The sequence below is a fragment of the Epinephelus fuscoguttatus genome, linkage group LG7 (assembly GCF_011397635.1).
Source record: "Epinephelus fuscoguttatus linkage group LG7, E.fuscoguttatus.final_Chr_v1".
Lineage (NCBI taxonomy): Eukaryota > Metazoa > Chordata > Actinopteri > Perciformes > Serranidae > Epinephelus > Epinephelus fuscoguttatus.
The window spans coordinates 37715775-37738235 of record NC_064758.1 but is presented as its reverse complement, the minus strand read 5'-3'; the positions used below and the strand labels follow the sequence as shown (position 1 = coordinate 37738235).

Below are 22461 nucleotides of genomic sequence, written 5' to 3'. Positions count from 1 at the left end.
AAAAGCTAAAGATGAAGAGAGGATGGATTCTACAACAGGACGATGACCCTAAACACACCTTGAAATCCACAATGGACTACTTCAAGATGCGCAAGCTTAAGGTTTTGCCATGACCCTCACAATCCCCCAATCTAAACATCATTGAAAATCTGTGGATAGACCCCAGAAGAGCAGTGCATAAAGACGGCCCATGAATCTCACAGAGGTAGAAGCCTTTTGCAGGAATAATGGGAGAAAATCCTTCAAATGAGAATTGAAACACTGGATACACAATGCGATTAGAAGCTGTGATACTTTCCAAAAGGGGGCGCTACTAAGCACTGACCATGCAGGGTACCCAAACTTTGGTTATTTTGAAACTGTAAAAGATTGAGTTCAACCGTTATATATGCCATGAAATTACTACATTAATAAAATGCTACAAATGAAGCCGTTGATAGTATGGATTCAAAATGGTACATACACATGCTGCCTTAATATTGAAAAACATATGAGCACAGAGCCATTGAAAATCCTACCCTTTCTAGATGCCCCTACACAAGAAATGTCACACTGGACTAAGATTACACTCAAAATCTGGAATAAAATGAAGTCCGGCCTTTGGACTACCAAAGCTAATCTCTTCATTGACAAGACTAGATCTATGAAGACCTTTACACCTAACAGTCTGGATGCCAGCTTTAAAGAATGGTCAGATCATGGACGGACTTATCTGCATCAGTTATTTATCAACGATAATCTTAAGACATTTGAACAGTTGAAAAATGATTTTGATCTCCCCTGGACAGATTTCTTTAAATACTGTATGCTATTATACACAAGCTTGCGTTTTGTCTAAAGCTATCTTGGCCTCACTTGTTCTGTGTTCATCTTTTCCTTTCTTTCTTTTTCATTATAGCTCAAGACTGCACCAGTCCTATAGGAGGAGACAACATGTATTTGAAGGACGAATTCATTCTTTTAAACACATTCCCAGATGGGACCAAAGTTAGTTTTGCCTGTGCTGTTGGCTACGTGTCTGCAGGAGGGTCTGCATCCATTATTTGTACTGCTGGCAGTTGGAGTCCTTTGATGCTGAAATGCGAGAGTAAATATTAGCACGTAATTTTTACATTCAGATTGGTAATAGCAGCAGTATTTCACAGCCAGTTTGAACAAATTCTCTTTTTTTGATTAGATGAGTAACTGATAATATGAAGTAGTCAGTCTGTTGAATTATTTGTGCATAATAATATCCAGTCAATTTTAAAGGGGGAATTTAATCCATATGAGGGTTTTCTTTTTTCAGGGAGAAACTGTGGCGCTGCTGAAGAAGTGCCAAATGGATACGTTGACTACCCTCAAGGGACAGAGTTTGGTGATGAACTATTGGTCACTTGCAACGTTGGGTTAGTAATAAGCTGATAACTCTGATAATTCATGTTTTTAAAATGTAATGACAGATATATTTTAAGTCTAAAATGTCAGCACCAATTGTGTTTCCAAATAAAAAAACTTACTCTCAGGTGCTCAGTAGGGCCTGCAGATCCTTCTTGAAATTTGTTGTCTGAAGTTAGTTAATTATTGTACATATATACAGTACAGGCCAAAAGTTTGGACACACCTTCTCATTCAATGCGTTTTCTTTATTTTCATGACTATTTACATTGTAGATTCTCACTGAAGGCATCAAAACTATGAATGAACACGTGGAGTTATGTACTTAACAAAAAAAGGTGAAATAACTGAAAACATGTTTTATATTCTAGTTTCTTCAAAATAGCCACCCTTTGCTCTGATTACTGCTTTGCACACTCTTGGCATTCTCTCGATGAGCTTCAAGAGGTAGTCACCTGAAATGGTTTCCACTTCACAGGTGTGCCTTATCAGGGTTAATGAGTGGAATTTCTTGCTTTATCAATGGGGTTGGGACCATCAGTTGTGTTGTGCAGAAGTCAGGTTAATACACAGCCGACAGCCCTATTGGACAACTGTTAAAATTCATATTATGGCAAGAACCAATCAGCTAACTAAAGAAAAACGAGTGGCCATCATTACTTTAAGAAATGAAGGTCAGTCAGTCCGGAAAATTGCAAAAACTTTAAATGTGTCCCCAAGTGGAGTCGCAAAAACCATCAAGCGCTACAGTGAAACTGGCACACATGAGGACCGACCCAGGAAAGGAAGACCAAGAGTCACCTCTGCTTCTGAGGATCAGTTCATCCGAGTCACCAGCCTCAGAAATCGCAAGTTAACAGCAGCTCAGATCAGAGACCAGATGAATGCCACACAGAGTTCTAGCAGCAGACCCATCTCTAGAACAACTGTTAAGAGGAGACTGCGCGAATCAGGCCTTCATGGTCAAATAGCTGCTAGGAAACCACTGCTAAGGAGAGGCAACAAGCAGAAGAGATTTGTTTGGGCCAAGAAACACAAGGAATGGACATTAGACCAGTGGAAATCTGTGCTTTGGTCTGATGAGTCCAAATTTGAGATCTTTGGTTCCAACCGCCGTGTCTTTGTGAGACGAGAAAAGGTGAACGGATGGATTCCACATGCCTGGTTCCCACTGTGAAGCATGGAGGAGGAGGTGTGATGGTGTGGGGGTGTTTTGCTGGTGACACTGTTGGGGATTTATTCAAAATTGAAGGCACACTGAACCAGCATGGCTACCACAGCATCCTGCAGCGACATGCCATCCCATCCGGTTTGCGTTTAGTTGGACGATCATTTATTTTTCAACAGGACAATGACCCCAAACACACCTCCAGGCTGTGTAAGGGTTATTTGACCAAGAAGGAGAGTGATGGAGTGCTGCGGCAGATGACCTGGCCTCCACAGTCACCGGACCTGAACCCAATCGAGATGGTTTGGGGTGAGCTGGACCGCAGAGTGAAGGCAAAGGGGCCAACAAGTGCTAAACACCTCTGGGAACTCCTTCAAGACTGTTGGAAAACCATTTCAGGTGACTACCTCCTGAAGCTCATGGAGAGAATGCCAAGAGTGTGCAAAGCAGTAATCAGAGCAAAGGGTGGCTATTTTGAAGAAACTAGAATATAAAACATGTTTTCAGTTATTTCACCTTTTTTTGTTAAGTACATAACTCCACATGTGTTCATTCATAGTTTTGATGCCTTCAGTGAGAATCTACAATGTAAATAGTCATGAAAATAAAGAAAACGCATTGAATGAGAAGGTGTGTCCAAACTTTTGGCCTGTACTGTATATATATATTTTTTGGATTTCCTAACTAGTTTCAGATTGGTTGGAAAAAAAAACACACGTCTCTGTGGAGCTCAAGGGTGGCTGGGCAGGATGCCTGAGTGTGAAGGTCGGTAATCTCTCTGTGTTGATACAAGCAACATGACAAAATAAAAGCTCATTGTCTGTCTCTGTTCTAAAAGATGTCACTTTTATTTTGCAGTGGTGACTTGTGATCCCCCACCTACAGTAGAGAGCGGCACTTTCAGGCCAGATAAAGAAGTCTATCAGTATGGAGAAGTTGTGGAGTACAGTTGTCAACAAGATTACACACTCTCTGGATCAAGAACAATATCATGTTCAGCTGATGGAGGGTTTGAGCCTTCTCCTCCTACATGTATCAGTAAGTGTCTTTCATTTTTTTATCCAGTCTTTTAACATTTCCCCCATGTAAACTCAACAGCGACTGATATTCTCATATACTCTGGAAAAAGTTATTTTGAACAGTTGCATTAATTTACATTTTATACTTTTTTGTCTGCAGAGGTTCACTGTGAAGAACCTGTTATTGCAAATGCTAAGTGGATTTGGGGTTTTCGACCCCCTTATGGACACCAGTCTACGGTGGCATACATGTGCAAACCTGGGTATACTATGATCGGAGAGTCCACCCTGACATGTGGAATAGACAGCCAATGGTCACCTGGACTTCCAACATGTCAACGTAAGTCATGACAATTAGTACTGAGTTCAGGTCTGTAAAGAAAAGTCAGCCTGGTATGTTTGAACATATTTTATAATCCAGATGCTATTGCAGTTTTACATGTGATTAGCTTAATCACATAACGTTCTATATACTTCTCCCCATGGTTTCCTTTTTAGATTAAATTAGCATTGGCTTGTTTTCTCCCTTTGCTCAGTGGTTATGTTTTAAAAATCAGGAAGTTGCTATCACAACACTTTCTTTTTCTTGCTCTCACTCAAATGCCTGTTATATATGCCATGACATTATTGCATTAAAAAAATCCACAAACAAAGCCTTTGTAGTATGGATTCAAAATGGTACAAACACCATCCATCCATATTCATCTGCTTATCCGGGTCCGGGTTGCGGGGGCAGCAGGCCAAGCAAAGCACCCCAGACATCCCTCTCCCCAGCAACACTTTCCAGCTCCTCCTGGGGGACCCCAAGGTGTTCCCAGGCCAGACGAGATATGTAATCCCTCCAGCGTGTTCTGGGTCTGCCTCGGGGCCTCCTACCAGTGGGACGTGCCTGGAACACCTCCAGCGGGAGGCGTCCAGGAGGCATCCTGATCAGATGCCCGAGCCACCTCAACTGACCCCTTTCGACGTGAAGGAGCAGCAGCTCTACTCCGAGCTCCCTCCGGATGTCTGAGCTCCTCACCCTATCTCTAAGGCTGACTCCAGCCACCCCACAGAGGAAACTCATTTCCACCGCTTGTATCCGCGATCTCATTCTTTCCGTCACTACCCAGAGTTCATGACCACAGGTGAGGGTTGGGACGTAGGTGGACCAGTAAATTGAAAGCTTTGCTTTCTGGCTCAGCTCCCTCTTCACCATGACGGACTGGCGCAGCGCCTGCATCACTGCAGAAGCCGCACCGACCCGCCAATCCATCTCACGCTCCATTCTACCCTCACTCGTGAACAAGACCCCAAGATATTTGAACTCCCTTGCTTGAGGCAGTAACTCTCCCTCAGCCCGGAGAGGGCAAACCACTGGTTTCCAACAGAGGACCATGGCCTCAGACTTGGAGGTGCTGACTCTCATCCCAATTGATTCACACTCGGCTGCAAAACACCCCATCACATGCTGGAGGTCACGGTGTGATGGAGCCAACAGAACCACATCATCTGCGAAAAGCAGGGATGCAATTCTGAGGTCCCCAGCTGAGGGCACCAGCTCCGGCTTCTTCCCTACTAGAGAGGTGACATTCCACGTACCAAAAGCCAGTCCACGATGCCAGGAATCGGCACGCCAGGTCCCCCGCTCCTGCCTGTCGCCTGGCACACAATGCACCCGACCCCAATTTCTATCCCTGCGGGTAGTGGGCCCACAGGGCGACGGCTCCATTTTATTTCTTCGGGCTGAGCCCGACCGGGCCCCATGGCCTAAGGCCCGGCCACCAGACGCTCGCTGGCGACCTCTCCCCCCGGGTCTGTCTCCAGGAGGAGGCCCTGGTTTCCCCATACTGGGTGAGGTACTATTTTCCCGAGTGGTCTGTTTCATCGAAGGTCTCTGAATCGCTCTTAGTCTGGTCCCTCCCCCTGGACCACTTTGCCTTGGGAGACCCTACCAGGGGCTATTAGCCCCAGACAACACAGCATCCAGGTTCACAGGGACACTCAAACTCCTCCACCACGTTAAGGTGGCGATTCTCGGAGGAGTGTACACACGCTGCCTTAATATTGAAAAATATATGAGCACAGAGTCACTGAAAATCCTACTCTTTCTAGATGCCCCTACAAAAGAAATGTCATACTGGACTAAGATTACTCTCAAAATCTGTGTCATGAACCGGGCCGCACGGCCATGACAAAGAGGGAGACACATACACAAGGAAAGCCAATTAAAGGATTTTATTTGCTAAAAAATAAACATAAGAAAAAGAACCTAACTAAACATGGTGTTTGCAATCAGTAAAGTCAGTGATGTAGGTGAGGGCATGAGTGAAACAATGTATGTGTGTGATGTTGTAGAGTGCAGAAACTAAGATAAAACCAAACCCAAAACCAAATGCTGCCTCAGGAAGGGGAAGAGAAAGAGCAGTGAGCAGCCGGAGCTTTTAAAAGCTCACTGAGCTCAGGTGCTGCCACTTCCCTGATTACCCGCAGCCACGCCCACTGCTACGTGCAAGGGAGAACACAACAAGGCAGGCAGGGCAGAGAGGGTCATCACAATCTGGAATAAAATAAAGTCCGGCCTTTGGACTACCAAAGCTAATCTCTTCATTGACAAGCACTAGATCTATGAAGACCTTTACACCTAACAGTCTGGATGCCATCTTTAGAGAATGGTCAGATCATGGACCGACCTATGGTCAACTGTTACAAACCTGTTGGAGAACCCAACATGACTTTGAATTTTACATTTAAATTCCTGATAGCAGCAATATTTTACCACCAGTTTAAACTGACTGTGTTCTCTGATTTGAAAGCCACTTGTAAATAACGTCTTAATGATAACTCTAGTGTCTATTTCGGTTCTAATATATGCAATTTCTATTTTGCAGTGGTGACTTGTGATCTGCCACCTACAATAGTGAATGGCACTTTCCATCCAAAGAAAGAATCTTATGATTATAGTGACATTGTGGAGTACTGTTGTCAAAAAGATTACACACTCTCTGGATCCAGATCAATATATTGTTCAGCCCATGGAAGGTTTGAGCCTGCTCCTCCCACATGTATCAGTAAGTGTTTAAAAAAAATGTTCTCCCTCTCAGCATTTTCCCCATGTAAACTCAGCTATTATTTTGGACAGTTGTATTTATTTCCATTAAAAAAAATTTGCCTGCAGTGGTTCAGTGTGAAGAGCCTGTCATTAGAAATGCTGAGTGGATTTGGGGTTCTCGACCCCCTTATGGACACCAGTCTACGGTGACGTACATGTGCAAACCTGGGTATACTATGATAGGAGAGTCCACCCTGACATGTGGAAGAGATGGTCAGTGGTCACCTGGACTTCCAACATGTCAACGTAAGTCATAAATGACAATTAGTACTGAGTTCAGGTCTGTAATGAAACGTCAGCCTGTTATGTTTGAATATATTAAATTATTACTTTATGACAATCTGGGTGCTGTGGCATTCTTTCATGTGATTAGCTTAATCATGTAATGTTCTATATACTTCCCTCCATGGTTTCCCTTTTAGATTAAATTAGCATAGGTTTGTTTTCTCCCTTTGCTCAGTGGTTATGTTTTAAAAATCAGCCAGTTGCTATCACAACACTTTCTTTTTCTTACTCTCACTTTATTATATATATGTCATGAAATTACAACATTGAAATTAAAGCTGCAAGCAGCACTGATTGGATCCTCGCACCTTCATGCAGCTCAGGGGTGCTGGCAGGATGCCGGCAGATGCCACTCTTTGTTTTTGTAAAAGTCAACATGCAGGAGTGAAATGGTATATCCTTCATAGAGAGTGGGCATTGGAATTACCTGTTTCACATTTTGTACCACTTTCTGTGTCCACTATGTGGCGCTGGAGAATACACTAATTATATGTCATGTTGCTGTGAATCAACTGTAGACCGCACTATGTAAATTTCAGGTAAATCAATACATAATTGTCCAACAAGTCATACTTCCTGTTTCCAGTCAGTGGCGCAATCACCATGACACCTAATGCGCATGTGGTTGACTTCAGGCCTGGAGTCTTATAAAACATGTGAAGTTTGGGGCAGATTGGACCATGTATGCTGGAGTTACAAACCACTTCCTGTTTGGTAGGGAAACATGGAAGTTTGACGTCTCCCCACGATCACACAGTTTGACAAAAACTCAAACTTTGAACAACTTTTGATGTCCAGTGTCTTAGGATGGTACACACTAAATTTTAAGACGACTGGATCACATCTGTGGGAGGAGTTTGTTAAAGTCAGACCCCTAGGAAGTGGCCAAAATTGCACATTACATTAAGAATGGCTGACTTCCTGTTGGCTTTAGGGTATGGCTCCAAGAGACTTTTTGTACATCTTGGGATGTTACATATGCCTCCCAATTTTTGTACACGTAGGTTAAACCAGCTTTGGGGGCTGCTTCATAGAATTTTTGTAGGGGGCGCTACTGAGCCATTTTTTTGCACTGAAGCATGAGACCCTTAAAATATCAAATTTTTCACCAATTGTGGTATGTGTGCAAAGTTTCATGACTTTTCAAGAAGAAGAATTCCTTGCATTTCAAAAGGGTCCTTGCGCTGCATGGGGCTCGAACCCTAAAAATGCCAAATATAAAACTTCAGGATGAATCTATGAAATTAATTCAGGGTTACCACAGTCATGAAATACCTTAGAAAGTTATGAAATAAGAAAAACTGTTTTCTAGGCCTGTAAATGGTTTGGAATTGACCCTTCATTAAGGACAGTTGTATTAATTTCCATTTATTATATTTTTTTTGCCTGCAGTGATTCAGTGTGAAGAGCCTGTCATTAGAAATGCTGAGTGGATTTGGGGTTCTCGACCCCCTCATGGATACCAGTCTATGGTGACCTACATGTGCAAACCTGGGTATACTATGATAGGAGAGTCCACCCTGACATGTGGAAGAGACGGTCAGTGGTCACCTGGACTTCCAACATGTCAACGTAAGTCATAAATGACAAATTTTTAGCATGGATCTATAAATCTAATTCAGGGTTACCACAGTCGTGAAATTCCTTGAAAAGTTATGAAATTAGAAAAACTGTTTTCTAGGCCTGAGTGTGAAGTTTGGCAATCTCTCTGTGTTAATACAAGGAACATGACAAAATAAAAGCTCATTGTCTGTCAATGTTCTAAAAGATGTCACTTATATTTTGCAGCGGTGACTTGTGATCCCCCACCTACAGTAGAGAGCGGCACTTTCAGGCCAGATAAAGAAATCTATCTGTATGGAGACCTTGTGGAGTACAGTTGTCAAAAAGATTACACACTCTCTGGATCCAGATTAATATATTGTTCTGCTTATGGAAGGTTTGAGCCTGCTCCTCCCACATGTATCAGTAAGTGTTTTTCTTTTTTCCCCCAACCTTTCAACATTTTCCCTGTTGTAATCTCAGCAGTGACTGATACTCTCATACTCTGGAAAGTTCTTTTGAACAGTTGCATTAATTTCCATTTAATTTTTTTTTTGCCTGCAGAGGTTCAGTGTGAAGAACCTCGTATTACAAATGCTAAGTGGATTTGGGGTTTTCGACCCCCTCATGGATACCAGTCTGCAGTGACGTACAAGTGCAGCTCTGGGTATACTATGATAGGAGAGCCCATCCTGACATGTTGAATAGACAGTCAGTGGTCACCTGGACTTCCAACATGTCAACGTGAGTCATAAATAAACTGGGTTTAGGTCTGTAAAGAAAAGTCAGCCTGTTATGTTTATGTGTTGTGTCTGGTTTTACTTCCTGTCCTTGTGTGTTTTTCCATCTCTTTTCTGTCACACCTGTCTCGTTAGTCCTTCCCTGTTCCAGAGTCTTCCCTTCACACCTGTTCTGTATTAGGCCTAATCCCAATACCCCCTTGCCCACTGCCCCTTGGCCCTCGAAATGAAGCATCAAGGGGTAGGGGTTGAAATCTTTACCTAGGAACTGGGACACCACTCACTACGTCACTGCGTCGGTTACGTTCACGCATACGATAATGACCCAAAACACACCTAGAAGATGACAACTGATAAAGAAGCTGAAGGTGAAGGTGATGGACTGGCGAAGTATGTATCCAGCCCTAAACTCACCCGTGCACCTGTGGGGCATCCTCAAGCTGAAGGTGGGGTAGCGCAAGGTGTCTTCACATCCATCTGCTCCATGATGTCATCATGGAGGAGTGGGAGAGGATTCCTGAAGCAACCTGTGAGCTCTGGTGAATTCCATGCCCAAAAGGGTGAAGGCAGTGCTAGATAATAATGGTTGGCACACAAAATATTGACACTTTAGGCACAATTTGGACATGTTCACTGTGGGGTGTACTCACTTATGTTGCCAGCTGTTTAGATGTTGATGGCTGTGTTTTGAGTAATTTTCAGAGGAAGGTAAATCTATACTACTATACAAGCTGTACACTGACTACTTTAAGTTATATCAAAGTGTCATTTCTATAGTGTTGTCCCATGAAAAGATATAATGAAATATTTGCAAAAATGGGAGGGGTGTACTCACTTATGTGAGATACTGTATATACCTGTGTTTCCCTTTGTTCTTGGTCAGTTTGTCTGTGCTCGTCCTGTGTGCATTCTGTAATGTTCCCATATTCATCCCATATTCATCCTGTGTTCACCCCTGTGTTCCTGGTGTCATTCCCTGCTCCGTTTCCTGCCTGGTGTGCTATTTGGATTTCAGTTTTTTCAGAATTTCAATTTAGTTTTGGCTCTGCTTGCATTTGGACTTTTAGTTACCTGCCTGTACTGGATCATTTCTATCGTCTGAATTAAAGCTCGCTTTTTATTAAAAATTCAACATGCCTGTTAGTCTGCATTTGGATCCCCCTTGAACTGATACCTGACATCCTTTATGTTTATATTTATTGAAATAGTATCAGTAAACATCAGAACTTTTACAACTGGCAGTGTTGACCATGGCTAATGATGAAAAACAGTTGTTGCTCTGTGAACATTCCTGATTTGTTAGAATGTGAATTTATTTTTAACAGATCAAGCAAATGCAGTCAGCCTGAGTACTTATTTTCATTCTGTTCTTCCTTGTAAACAGCTCATACAATAGAAGATTAGGAAACAGGGGCGGGGCATGTTTGAGGCCATGGGTGTTTTACAGCGGAAAGCCAAACCCACGGATCCTGACCGCAAACAGCACTGCTCTTATCTCCATCAACACTCGGTCCTTATAAAAGCCATGTGGCAGCACTGACTTCGAGTATGTTGGCTTTATTTTGATACATGAGTGTGATTTGAGAGATGATTCAAAGACGGAGAGTGTTGAAATAAAAATGTAAAGCTTGCTGTTGCTTTAGTCTTTGTTCCAGGTAAAACTAGAGTGTAAATTTTATGAGTGATGCAGGCCTGTGTGCACAAGGAAAGTGACTTCAGAGAAATTCAAATACTTCAGCCTGATATTAGGAAACCAGTCTGTTGCACAAACAATGAATCAGCGATGAGTTGTTTTATGACATGGAAATATACTGACTGAGTTTGATAAGGAGGATTATGTTCAGTGCTGGACACAGAATACAATATATTACCTATAACAGCCCATTGATCTGAAGCTAGAAAGCAGAGTTATCATCCTTCAACTTGTGGTGTCCAGTAACTGTGATGGAGCCATCCGTTTTCCTTGTGTGAAAAGCTGCAAATCCCCTAATATTGTACTACTTACAATGTACTGTAGAAACTGTTTGTCACTTTCAGACTATGTGGGCTGTTGGGTTTGTCTGGTTTTTGTAAATATTGTACCCGTCATTATTACAACTAGAAAGTAAAAAAGGACTTTGTTTGTCCAAATCATAAAAAATAAAATGTTCCATTCCCAAGATTCCGTAACCACCCTGCACAAGCTTTGTATTATTTTTAAGATCTTGGTAGTGACATAAAAGGGAAGTGGGCTGTGTGATTTAGGGGCAGGAGAGGAAAATAGTGAAAGAGGAACATTTTATAAAAAGACCGATTACTTGTTGCTCTGTGGGAAGTACATCACTTCCTCTTATTGGCCCTGCCAGGGCAGGGACCATTACATCACGCTTTGTGAATGCCTGGTCCAGTGGTCTCTATTGTTACCATTGAAATTAGGCAAATTAGTCACAACAGCGACGCCATCTTTAAACCTTCCGTTAGTCCTTTCAGGTTTTCTATAGGACGTTTAGATCTAGTGCCCTGTCCTTGCATCGTATGGACCAAACAGCTCTAGGAAGGGGTGCCCAGTTGGCTTCTTAAGCCCTGTATGGTAATATGCTGTGGTGGAGGAAGTCTTCAGTTCCTTCACTTAGGAAAAAACCACACTGTGAAAATACTCTGTGACAAGAAAAGCCCTGCATTGAAATGTAACTTAAGTAAAAGTAAGAAAGTATAATGAGGAAAATGTAGTTTAAGTATGAAAAGAAAGAGTACCCTATTTAAAAAAAAGTGTAAAAAAAAATAGAAATTAAAACATGCCCCCAATACATAAAAATTATTCAAAATAAACTAGAGGGTCACTTAAATGTTTAATAAAATAGCTGCCAATTGTCAGCCATCTAACTGATTAATCAACTAATGGTATCCTCCTGAGACCCTGTGTCCTCATATGAGGACATCACATTTTGGGTTCACTTGACCTTATACGTCATTCTACTTAACTTAGACCTGTTGTCCTCGTTCGTGGACACTTTTGTGCCATCTAGTGGTAGTAAGAGCACAATTCATTCATTAATGTAAAAACAAGATGGCAGCCATTTCTGCCAAGTCAGTGTGCAGCCGATCCCGACTCAAAAGTGGACAAGGTCCAAAACCTGATCACATTTTATGGTTCAAACTTGTTTATTTATGATTAATAATGTTTGTAGTTTGATATGGCAACAAATTTGAACCAATTTAGCAACAGTAACGAGATAAGACACTGTTTATTAGGAGGTACTCATCTGAGGACATTGGGACTTTATTATTATTGACAGTGTTTTTTATACTTATCGGGTCCAATTGATCCGAATTAACTAGGAGAAATTAAAAAAAGGATACCATACAAAAGTTTGGGTCTCAGGAGGATAATCTGTTGGGTAGTTTAATTTAGGGACTGTTCGTTACTTATGAGGGGGGAGGAGGGGTGATGCAAAAGAGGGAGGCATGTCAAGTTATTTTCGAAACACTGGGGAGGGGCTTATGTTTTTATTTTGGCTTAAGGGAGGGGGATATAAATTGAAATGGCTGTATTTTGTTTTTATTTTACTGCAGACTTTTAAAGAAAATACGCAGACATGTTTTCTTTTAAAAAATTACACCATTTATTGTAGCTGAAACTGTAAAAACAGAAACTGTCATTGGATTTTCAAATTTCAACAGTCCTTGGACGCATCATGTGCCATGAGTGCCTCCGTCAGGAAAAAAACAAAACCAGATGTGATCTTAAAACAGTGATATTTCATCAAAATCACTTTATTCTATGTCTCATTTAAACTTTGGCCACAAATAAACAGTTTGCATGAACTCAGCAACATGTATGACTTCACTTTCAAACATCAAGGGGGAAGATTTAAACATCTACTGCCTAATTTATGGTCGAGGGAGGGTCATGTATTTTCTGCCAGTCACTCAGGGACACTCAAAGAAATACTTGTAGCTTCAGGGAATGGTAAAAAGAAAAAAAAAAGTACCACCCCAGCCACATAAATAAAGAACAGTCCCTTATAACAAAGCAGCATATTTTATGAACTTGTCCTATGTTTTAATGCAAACATTTTAATTTGTAAAGAAGTCAAGTAAGTAGTGGGTACGGTACTTGAATAAATATACTTAGTTACACTCCACCAGCAGCTACAGAGGGTTTTCTTGATGTAGCATTTATTTACTGTTTGTTTGGAGCTAGGCTGAGGCATAACAGACACTCAGATCAGTTATTAGCACCGATAAATGTCCAAAAAACACACGTTTGTAGTGTTTTATTGAAGTTTCGTGGATAGAGGTTAACAGCGTGCTCACTTGACTTTTGCTGTGAGTCAGATGTGACTAACTGAATACATGGAAAAGCCACGCCTATGTCAGACCGGAAGTCACACCCGTTCATGCTCAGGGAGGAAACGAAGATCACAGAAGCTCAGCGACCATTGTAGTGATCCTTCACACTCAGCTGGGTAAGTCAAAAACTGTTTCGTGCCTTAACAAACTGCTCTAACCGAAATTAACCGATAACAGAAGAGCGACACTGCTGTAACACACGACTGGAAACAACGAAGGATTAACGGTTGACGATGTTACGTTAGCTAACTGGTGAGCTAACGTTAGCCTGCTAGCTTAACTCTAAGCCTGGGTTACAGGAACTGCTGTGACTTCACGCTTTGATAATATAGAGAAAACGCGCTTATTCAGACTGTCAGGTGAACACAGTTTGGCGGATTTCATTACCTTTAGGATCTACAGGTAATTTCGGCATATTTTACATATAAATGGACGTTAGAGTTCGGTTTACGCAGCTAGTTTAACCGCGACTCGTTACCGCCCACTCTTTGGAAAACATGGGTGATACGTTACAGCGGTAATGTTAAGTTACTGATTATACGGGGTGAGCTTTTACTGCTGTGCTGGCTTTCTTGTGTTTCTCCCTTTTAAAACGTGCCGAATTTGCCAGTTGAAGCTGACGCTACAGCTAAGCTGTGAAAAAACCGTTAAGATAAAGTATATAAGCAGCGTCACACTAATAAGCTAATATTGATTTATATTGAGTCACGTTTGGCGACAAAGGACAATACTGAGCACAATTACCAACCAAGACTGGCAAGTGACCAGTGTACATACATTTGAGACTACATTTGTATCGTTGTTTGTGATATTTTAACCTAAACTCTTCAGTTGACCGTTTAGTTTAATGTAACTCACAGTTGAAGATAACTGGCATGCATTGGCAGATTATGAGGTAATGGCGTCCTTCGGCACAGATAGGCAAAAGGCCTCATCACCAGTCCTTGGCAGGGGCAAGACGCAAGTGGTTGTGGTGGTTTTGCATTTATTTGTAGACGTTGTGCATCTTTCTGTTTGTATCTCAGTAAGGTCATTTTGTGTATTTTGTTTTGTGTAGGGCTGCCCCCTAAAAGTCAACCAAATATAAGTTGACCAGAAAGGTTGTTAAGTTGGCAAGATTTTATCAGTCGCTTAGTCGCAGAAAAACCCCCAACAAAAACAAAGTGAAACTCTGTTAGGAGCTGCACCTTGTCAAAATAAATCAAATTCTATATAAGTGGACCATGTGTGACTTTAATTTGAAAGGACAGACACAGGAAGTGACCACGCTCAGCAGTCAGACAGGAGTCAGGTTAATTTCCAGGGCTGGTACCTGCGGTTATTCCACAGGCTAGTTAATAACATGTCGGGCAGGAAATCCAAAGTGTGGGATCATTTTGAGAAGGTGAAGGACGAACCCAAGGTGATATGTAAACTCATCTTCACTGGTCAACTACAAACATGACGTATCATCTGAAACATGGAAGTAGCTACATGCCCATTAGCCCACAGCGTCATTAACAGGCGGCTCGCTCAGTGTGTGACGTGCACTTGGAGATAAAATATAGGCCTATATTAATGAAGGTTCATTAGTACGGTTTTGTATTTCTCTGTAATGTAGCACAGTGTTAACAACGTTACTGATACTATTCTTTCTCACACCTTCAACTCAAACCATTGTGTTGCCCCGCCCAAAATATATCATTTAATAATCAAATTAATATCGTAAACATGCGGGTGACTAGTCGACTAATGGCCCTAAATGATGGCTAATGGTTGACTAGGAAATTCTTAGTCGGGGGCAGCCCTTATTTTGTGTCTCCTTGCTGCATTCTTTCCCTTTGGGTTGCTATTTGGTAATTTTGTGCCTTATTGAGGCAGTTTTATGTCTCTTTGAGGCAATCTAAAGTCTTTTTTTGGTTGTTTTATGTCTCTTTGTAGTTGCCTAGTGTCTCTGTGTGGTTGTTTTTGATATTTTGTGTCTCCGCGGTTCATTTGCACCTCTAGTTGTTTCTTATGTGTCTCTTGATGGTCATTTTGAGTCTTCTTCTGGTTGATACGAGTTAATTTGAGTAACATTTTGCAAGTGAAGGCCAAGGGGCCTCCTGACACTTTGGGCCAGTGGGCCTGTGCCTGGTAAGCCCGTTCAGTAATCCATCCAACAAGCTTGCATGACTGTAATTTAATGTGTTCTGTGAAGATAGCTTTGCGTGATTGGAATCAGTGCTAGTATAAACTAGGGTTGTGCCGTGTCATATTGTTCATGATAATACATATAATTTTTAATTTTGCAATACTTATGTTTGTGTTTTTCTTTGCCAGAAAACTCACTGACTTCACTCAGAGTTGTCATACACCGTCATGGATACCACTTACTTCCTTCTACTGAGCAGTCTTGGCCTTGTCATTACAACTAAAGGTCAGTAGCAGAGCAGATAAGCTTGCTGCATACTGTATGTTATTATACACAAGCTTGTGTTTTGTCTAACGCTATCTTGTCCTCACTGTGTTCATCTTTTTCTTTCTCTATTTTTCATTATAGCTCAAGACTGCATCAGACCTATAGGAGGAAACAACATGAATTTGAAGGACGATTACATTCTTTTAAACACATTCCCAGATGGGACCAAAGTTAGTTTTGCCTGTGCTGTTGGCTACGTGTCTGCAGGAGGGTCTCCATCCATTATTTGTACTGCTGGCAGTTGGAGTACTTTGATGCTGAAATGCAAGAGTAAATATTAGCACGTAATTTTTACATTCAGATTGGTAATAGCAGCAGTATTTCACAGCCAGTTTGAACAAATTCTCTTTTTTTGATTGGATGAGTAACTGATAATATGAAGTAGTCAGCCTGTTGAATTATTTGTGCATAATAATATCCAGTCAATTTTAACGGAGGAATTTAATCCATATGAGGGTTTTCTTTTTTCAGGGAGAAACTGTGGCGCTGCTGAAGAAGTGCCAAATGGACACGTTGACTACCTTCAAGGGACAGAGTTTGGTGATGAACTAGTGGTCAATTGCAACGCTGGGTTAGTAATAAGCTGATAACTCTGATAATTCATGTTTTTAAAATATAATGACAGATATGATATTTTAAGTCTAAAATCAATCAATTTTATTTATAAAGCCCAATATCACAAATCACAATTTGCCTCACAGGGCTTTATAGCATACGACATCCCTCTGTCCTTTGGACCCTCACAGCGGATAAGGAAAAACTCCCCAAAAAACCCCTTTAACAGGGAAAAAAAACGGTAGAAACCTCAGGAAGAGCAACTGAGGAGGGATCCCTCTTCCAGGACGGACAGACGTGCAATAGATGTCGTACAGAACAGATCAGCATAATAAATTAACAGTAATCCGTATGACACAATGAGACAGAGAGAGAGAGAGAGAGAGAGAGAGAGATGCAGGACAGGCAGTAATGACAGTAGCTTACAGCAACATTAATGAAAGTTATAATATTATAGTCATAGTTCTGGTTACTGTGGTACAATATGTTGAAAGTATATATTAATATCTGGCAGTATACATGTGTGACAATAATCATATGTGTATAATAACAGTAGAAGTATGACTAATGATGGCAGCGGCAGCAGCAGGAGGCATCTGGCAGGACTACGGCAGCAGCACAACCACACACGTCACACTGTCCAGGCACCGCTGCGATATGAGTTAATCTGAGAGACAGTGGAGCACAAAGGCTCCGGAGAAGAAGCCGAGTTAGTGACATCCAGAATGGCTGAGTGAGTGAGTGAGTGAGTGAGTGAGTGAGTGAGTGAGTGAGTGAGAGTGAGAGAGAAGGTGCCCGGTGTATTATAGGGGGGTCCTCCGGCAGACAAGGCCTAAGTCAGCCTAACTAGGGGCTGGTACAGGGCAAGCCTGAGCCAGCCCTAACTATAAGCTTTAGCTTTTTCAAAGAGGAAAGTCTTAAGTCTAGTCTTAAGTGTGGAGATGGTGTCTGCCTCCCGGACCGTAACAGGAAAATGTCAGCACCAATTATGTTTCCAAATAAAAAAACGTACTCTCAGGTGCTCAGTAGGGCCTGCAGATCCTTCTTGAAATTTGTTGTCTGAAGTTAGTTAATTATTATTATATATATATATATTTTTTTTTTTTTTTTTGGATTTCCTAACTAGTTTCAGATTGGTTGGAAAAAACACACGTCTCTGTGGAGCTCAAGGGTGGATGGGCAGGATGCCTGAGTGTGAAGGTCGGTAATCTCTCTGTGTTGATACGAGCAACATGACAAAATAAAAGCTCATTGTCTGTCTCTGTTCTAAAAGATGTCACTTGTATTTTGCAGCGGTGACTTGTGATCTCCCACCTCCAGTACAGAGCGGCACTTTCAGGCCAGATAAAGAAGTCTATCAGTATGGAGAAGTTGTGGAGTACAGCTGTGAACAAGATTACACACTCTCTGGATCAAGAACAATATCATGTTCAGATGATGGAGGGTTTGAGCCTTCTCCTCCCACATGTATCAGTAAGTGTCTTTCATTTTTTTATCCAGTCTTTTAACATTTTCCCCGTGTAAACTCAACAGTGACTGATACTCTCATGTACTCTGGAAAAAGTTTTGAACAGTTGTGATAATTTCCATTTAATTTTTTTTTGTCTGCAGAGGTTCAATGTGAAGAGCCTGTTATTGCAAATGCTGAGTGGACTGAGGGTTCTCGACCCCCTCATGGACACCAGTCTACAGTGAAGTACCAGTGCAGATCTGGGTATATTATGATCGGAGAGCCCATCCTGACATGTGGAATAGACAGCCAATGGTCACCTGGACTTCCAACGTGTCATAGTAAGTTATAAATGACAATTTGTATTTTGTTTAGTTTTGTGAAGAAAAGTTAGCCTGTTATGTTTGAACATGATTTTATAATCATCCAGATGCTATCACATTCTTACATGTGATTAGGTTAATCAGATAATGTTCTCCATGGTTTCCCTTTTAGATGAAATTAGCATAGGTTTGTTTTCTCCCTTTTGCTCAGTGGTTAAGTTTTAAAAATCAGGAAGTTGCTATGGCAGCAGTTTCTTTTTCTTGCTCTCCCTCATATGCCCAGGGGCACAAACACTGTTAATCTGCACACACTGCGGTGACACACAGCTGGTTGAAAATTGGGAAAGTTTCCCTTTCACTCTTTTTTTGTTTTGGTTTTTTTTTTTTTTTTTTTTTTTGGATTTTTTTTTTTTCAGGCTTTTTTGCCTTTAATGTACAGGATAGAGTGAAATGGGGGTGAAATGGTTGCAAGCTGGAGTCGAACCTGCGACCGCTGCAGCGAGGCATCGCCATTGTACATGGGGCGCCGGCTCTATCCACTGCGCTACCAATGCCCCAGTTTCCCTTTCACTCTTGCACTGTGATCTGCACACTGGGCTCACGCTGCTAACTGTTTTTGTCTTTTTAACCTGTTTTTGCTGCGGAGTCTGTTTGACATCCTGGATAGATCCTTCAAACGCATACTGAGACTCTTCTGTCTGCCTATCTCTGAAATCGCCCTTTTCAGTGTTCCCAAAATCTAATAATATTTCCTCAGGGACTGCAGTCAGTGACAGTGTGGGCTCAGTGCTAGCTCCAAGTCACAAAACAGTTATCTGACATGTCAAGAAATAAATGCATACAGACTTGTCAAAATTATAATCCAATTACGTCAAATTCAGTCACCGACATCTGTATGATCTTTGGTTTTCTTTTCCTGAAGAGGGGTGCAGCCATGACATTTTACAGAGTATTCGTATGTGCTTACCTGTGTGTTCCGTTGGCAAGTGCTTGAAATGTACTTATCTGCAAATGCCTGGAAAGTGGGCTTTAACAGTGTATGGCTATATTGCTATACAGGCCCACCTATTTTAAAGTACTTAAATAGAGTCATGGAAATATTTCAGATGGGGCAATGCAATTGGATTATCAAACAGCCAGGATTACAGATGTTTGTTTCAATCAGCCATAGCTAATGTAGCTAGCATGGTAACGTAGCTAGTGCTGGACTGTTGGGGGTTCAATTATATGGGGTAACAGCGAGGTAATAATTTCTCTGTCAAATAAAGTGTGTGTGGAATGTATTTTAATTAGTTCCTACAGCCAACAACAACATATTCAAAGTGAATAAATATATCTATGTGTTGGTAACACTGTCCTGATTAGCCCTTTATGTTTTTGTAGGACTAACCACACCTAAACCCCCCACCACCACCACCACCACCACCACCCCATCAGGTAAAGTCTGTGTTAATGTTCAAAACCATCTGAAGCGCCATAGTGTTTGTCACATGATAAAATGGTGCAACTTCTTTGTTTCCCCTACCACTGGCATAGGATGTGATGAAACTTGTGGTTTACACCCATAGTTATTAATTGGTTTAGCACACCCGTCTGCCACCCCAAATAAGCCAACCTTTGTTTGGGCCAAAAAAGGACTTTTTGAGGTGAATGACACCAAAAGTCTGAGGTGTTTTACAGTATTAAAGCCATATGATTATATCTTGGATCAACCTATAATCATATTTTTGGGGTAAAGGAAATGCTGTTAAATGGTCCTGGTGAAGCATACAAAAGAATTTAGAGTTTATTTTCTTGCAACAAGGTAAATAGGGTTGTGATATTTATAGAATTTTTTTGTAGCATTTTGACGATTTACTGCAAGAATGTGATCAAATACTGTACCTTGATCTATAAGAATCATAATTTATACTTGGGAATGTTTGTTTTTTGAATGAATTTGAGTGAATCCAAAAACAATTTCCCCCTGGGGATTAATAAAGTATTCTGAATCTGAATCTGAAAGATACTGAATTCACTCAAATTCATTCAAAGAACAAACATTCCCAAGTGTTAATTTTACCCATAAACAGTTAGCCAATCCATTTTTCCGAAACAAATTATGCTATACCAGTGTTTCCCCTACCATTATATTTGAGGGGTGCCCCGACCCCCCTTGAAGGTCAAGTTAATTTTATTTCATTTTATTTTCTATATAGTGCCAGATCACAACAGAAGTCATGTAAGGTTACCTTCCCTATAGAACAGATCCATACCTTGTCCTTTTATTAAACAAACTAAATAGCCTCATGTTATTTATCCTATAAACTCAACAGTGACTGATACTCTCATATACTCTGGAAAAAGTTGTTTTGAACAGTTGTATTAATTTCCATTTGATTTTTTTTGCCTACAGTGCATGGATGTAAAGAACCTCATATTAAAAATGCGGAGAGGATTGGAGGTACTCGACCCCCATATGGATACCAGTCTTTGGTGACGTACCAGTGCAAACCTGGGTATAAAATGATAGGAGAGCCCACCCTGACATGTGGGAGAGATGGTCGGTGGTCACCTAAACTTCCAGAATGTCAAGGTAAGTCATAAATGACAATTAGCACTTGGTTTAGGTCTGTACAGAAAAGACAGCGTGTTATGTATGAACATATTTATAGTAATTCAGATGCTATCATATTCTTACAGGTTGTATCACGTAACATTCTATATACTTCTCTCCACGGTTTCCCTTTTAGATTAAATTTGCATAGGTTTTTTTCTCCCTTTGCTCAGTGGTTACATTTTAAAAGTCAGGAAATTGCTATGGCAACACTTCCTTTGTCTTTGTCTCACTCAAATGCCCGTTCTTTATGCCATGAAATTAAGGATGGATCTATGAAATAAATTCAGGGTCGTCCTTAGGGATGTTCCTTGCGACTAATTTCCCTGTTGACTAAATGAAAATTCTAATTAAGACTAGTCGACTAGTCTAAAAAAAGGAAAAAACACTCAGAAAACAGTCAAAATTTAGCACAATTTATTGTTAAGTATTTGAAACATTGTCCCAAAAAATATTGTGTGCATTAAGAGTCCTTTGAAGCCTTTAATCACAATCTTCAACAACCATGTCAGATTTTAATGCCACTGTGCGAGACATTTTGTGCCGTGCGGTATGAATGTGAACATGATGGCAACTCAGTCAAAAGTTAACCACTAAAATAACATCTAATATAAATAAATGGCCTCTGAAATGTGGGGCACATTGAGCCTTGCAGATTATCTGACAGAAATGATAGCAATTCACTTTAAAGTTAATAAAACGACATCTAAATTATAGTTAAATTTCAGCTGAAATGAGAAGTATTTTGCTCCATACATGAATAAAACACTAATTGGTTTAGTCGACTAATATTTCTGGTTCCGACTAGCGAGGGGCGGACGTTTAATCATTTAGACGTCTAATCACGAGCATCCCTACTCAGTATTCCAGCCTGCTTCTCCAAACTGGGGGCATGCTGACTGACATCTACTGTATACAATAAACTCAGTATGGATAAGTAGCTCAAACAACACCAATTTACATTGCATGTATTTGACAAGTCAGTGGATTTATTTGGCAAATTAATGAACTATTCATGATATGGTAAAAGATTAGTTTCTATTTACAAATGAATCGGTAAATACAACTGAGCAAATAACCCCAATGTTTCAATTTTATTCCCATTAATTCCCATGGAAACTTTCCACCTTGAATATTTCCATAATTTTGCACACACTCCAATTTGCGAAAACAATATGTCAACTGATGTAAATAAATAAATACATACATACATATAACAATTACATTCATCATAGGTATATAATTGATTTCAAGACCAAAACATGAGGAGAGCTGAGAGCAGTCGTGCAGTTATACTGTGTTTAAGTCAAAGCAGTCACACTAGCTGTTGCCAAACATGTTATCTCCTCATAATGTCCTTCACGTTAATGTTTCCTCAAAACACTGCTGAGCCCAGTTGATAATGTCTGTGTGGATATGTGGATGGACTTGATGTTCAATGTTTTAACTTTCATCTCTGTTTCAGCTGATTCTGACAAAACTGGTAAGTCATCAAAGAAATCTCATATTTATTTAAAAGTAGCAGAGAAGCATTGCAGTATAA

General features: G+C 40.8%; 2 protein-coding genes across 4 annotated transcripts in view; one reads left to right on the top strand and one right to left on the bottom strand.

The window, feature by feature from the left end:
- cd34 (CD34 molecule) overlaps window positions 1-22461 on the bottom strand; it is a 286734-nt gene that overhangs the window by 185479 nt on the left and 78794 nt on the right. The window lies entirely within an intron of this gene.
- rca2.1 (regulator of complement activation group 2 gene 1) overlaps window positions 1-22461 on the top strand; it is a 46421-nt gene that overhangs the window by 18740 nt on the left and 5220 nt on the right. Inside the window, exons 12-24 of the mRNA XM_049580997.1 lie at window positions 899-1087; window positions 1289-1388; window positions 3234-3310; window positions 3404-3583; window positions 3725-3904; window positions 6435-6614; window positions 6722-6901; window positions 8333-8512; window positions 8729-8908; window positions 18161-18340; window positions 19706-19759; window positions 20718-20897; window positions 22384-22401. Coding sequence (XP_049436954.1) covers window positions 899-1087; window positions 1289-1388; window positions 3234-3310; window positions 3404-3583; window positions 3725-3904; window positions 6435-6614; window positions 6722-6901; window positions 8333-8512; window positions 8729-8908; window positions 18161-18340; window positions 19706-19759; window positions 20718-20897; window positions 22384-22401 — 1878 coding nt within the window. The remainder of the gene's footprint in view (window positions 1-898; window positions 1088-1288; window positions 1389-3233; window positions 3311-3403; window positions 3584-3724; window positions 3905-6434; window positions 6615-6721; window positions 6902-8332; window positions 8513-8728; window positions 8909-18160; window positions 18341-19705; window positions 19760-20717; window positions 20898-22383; window positions 22402-22461) is intronic.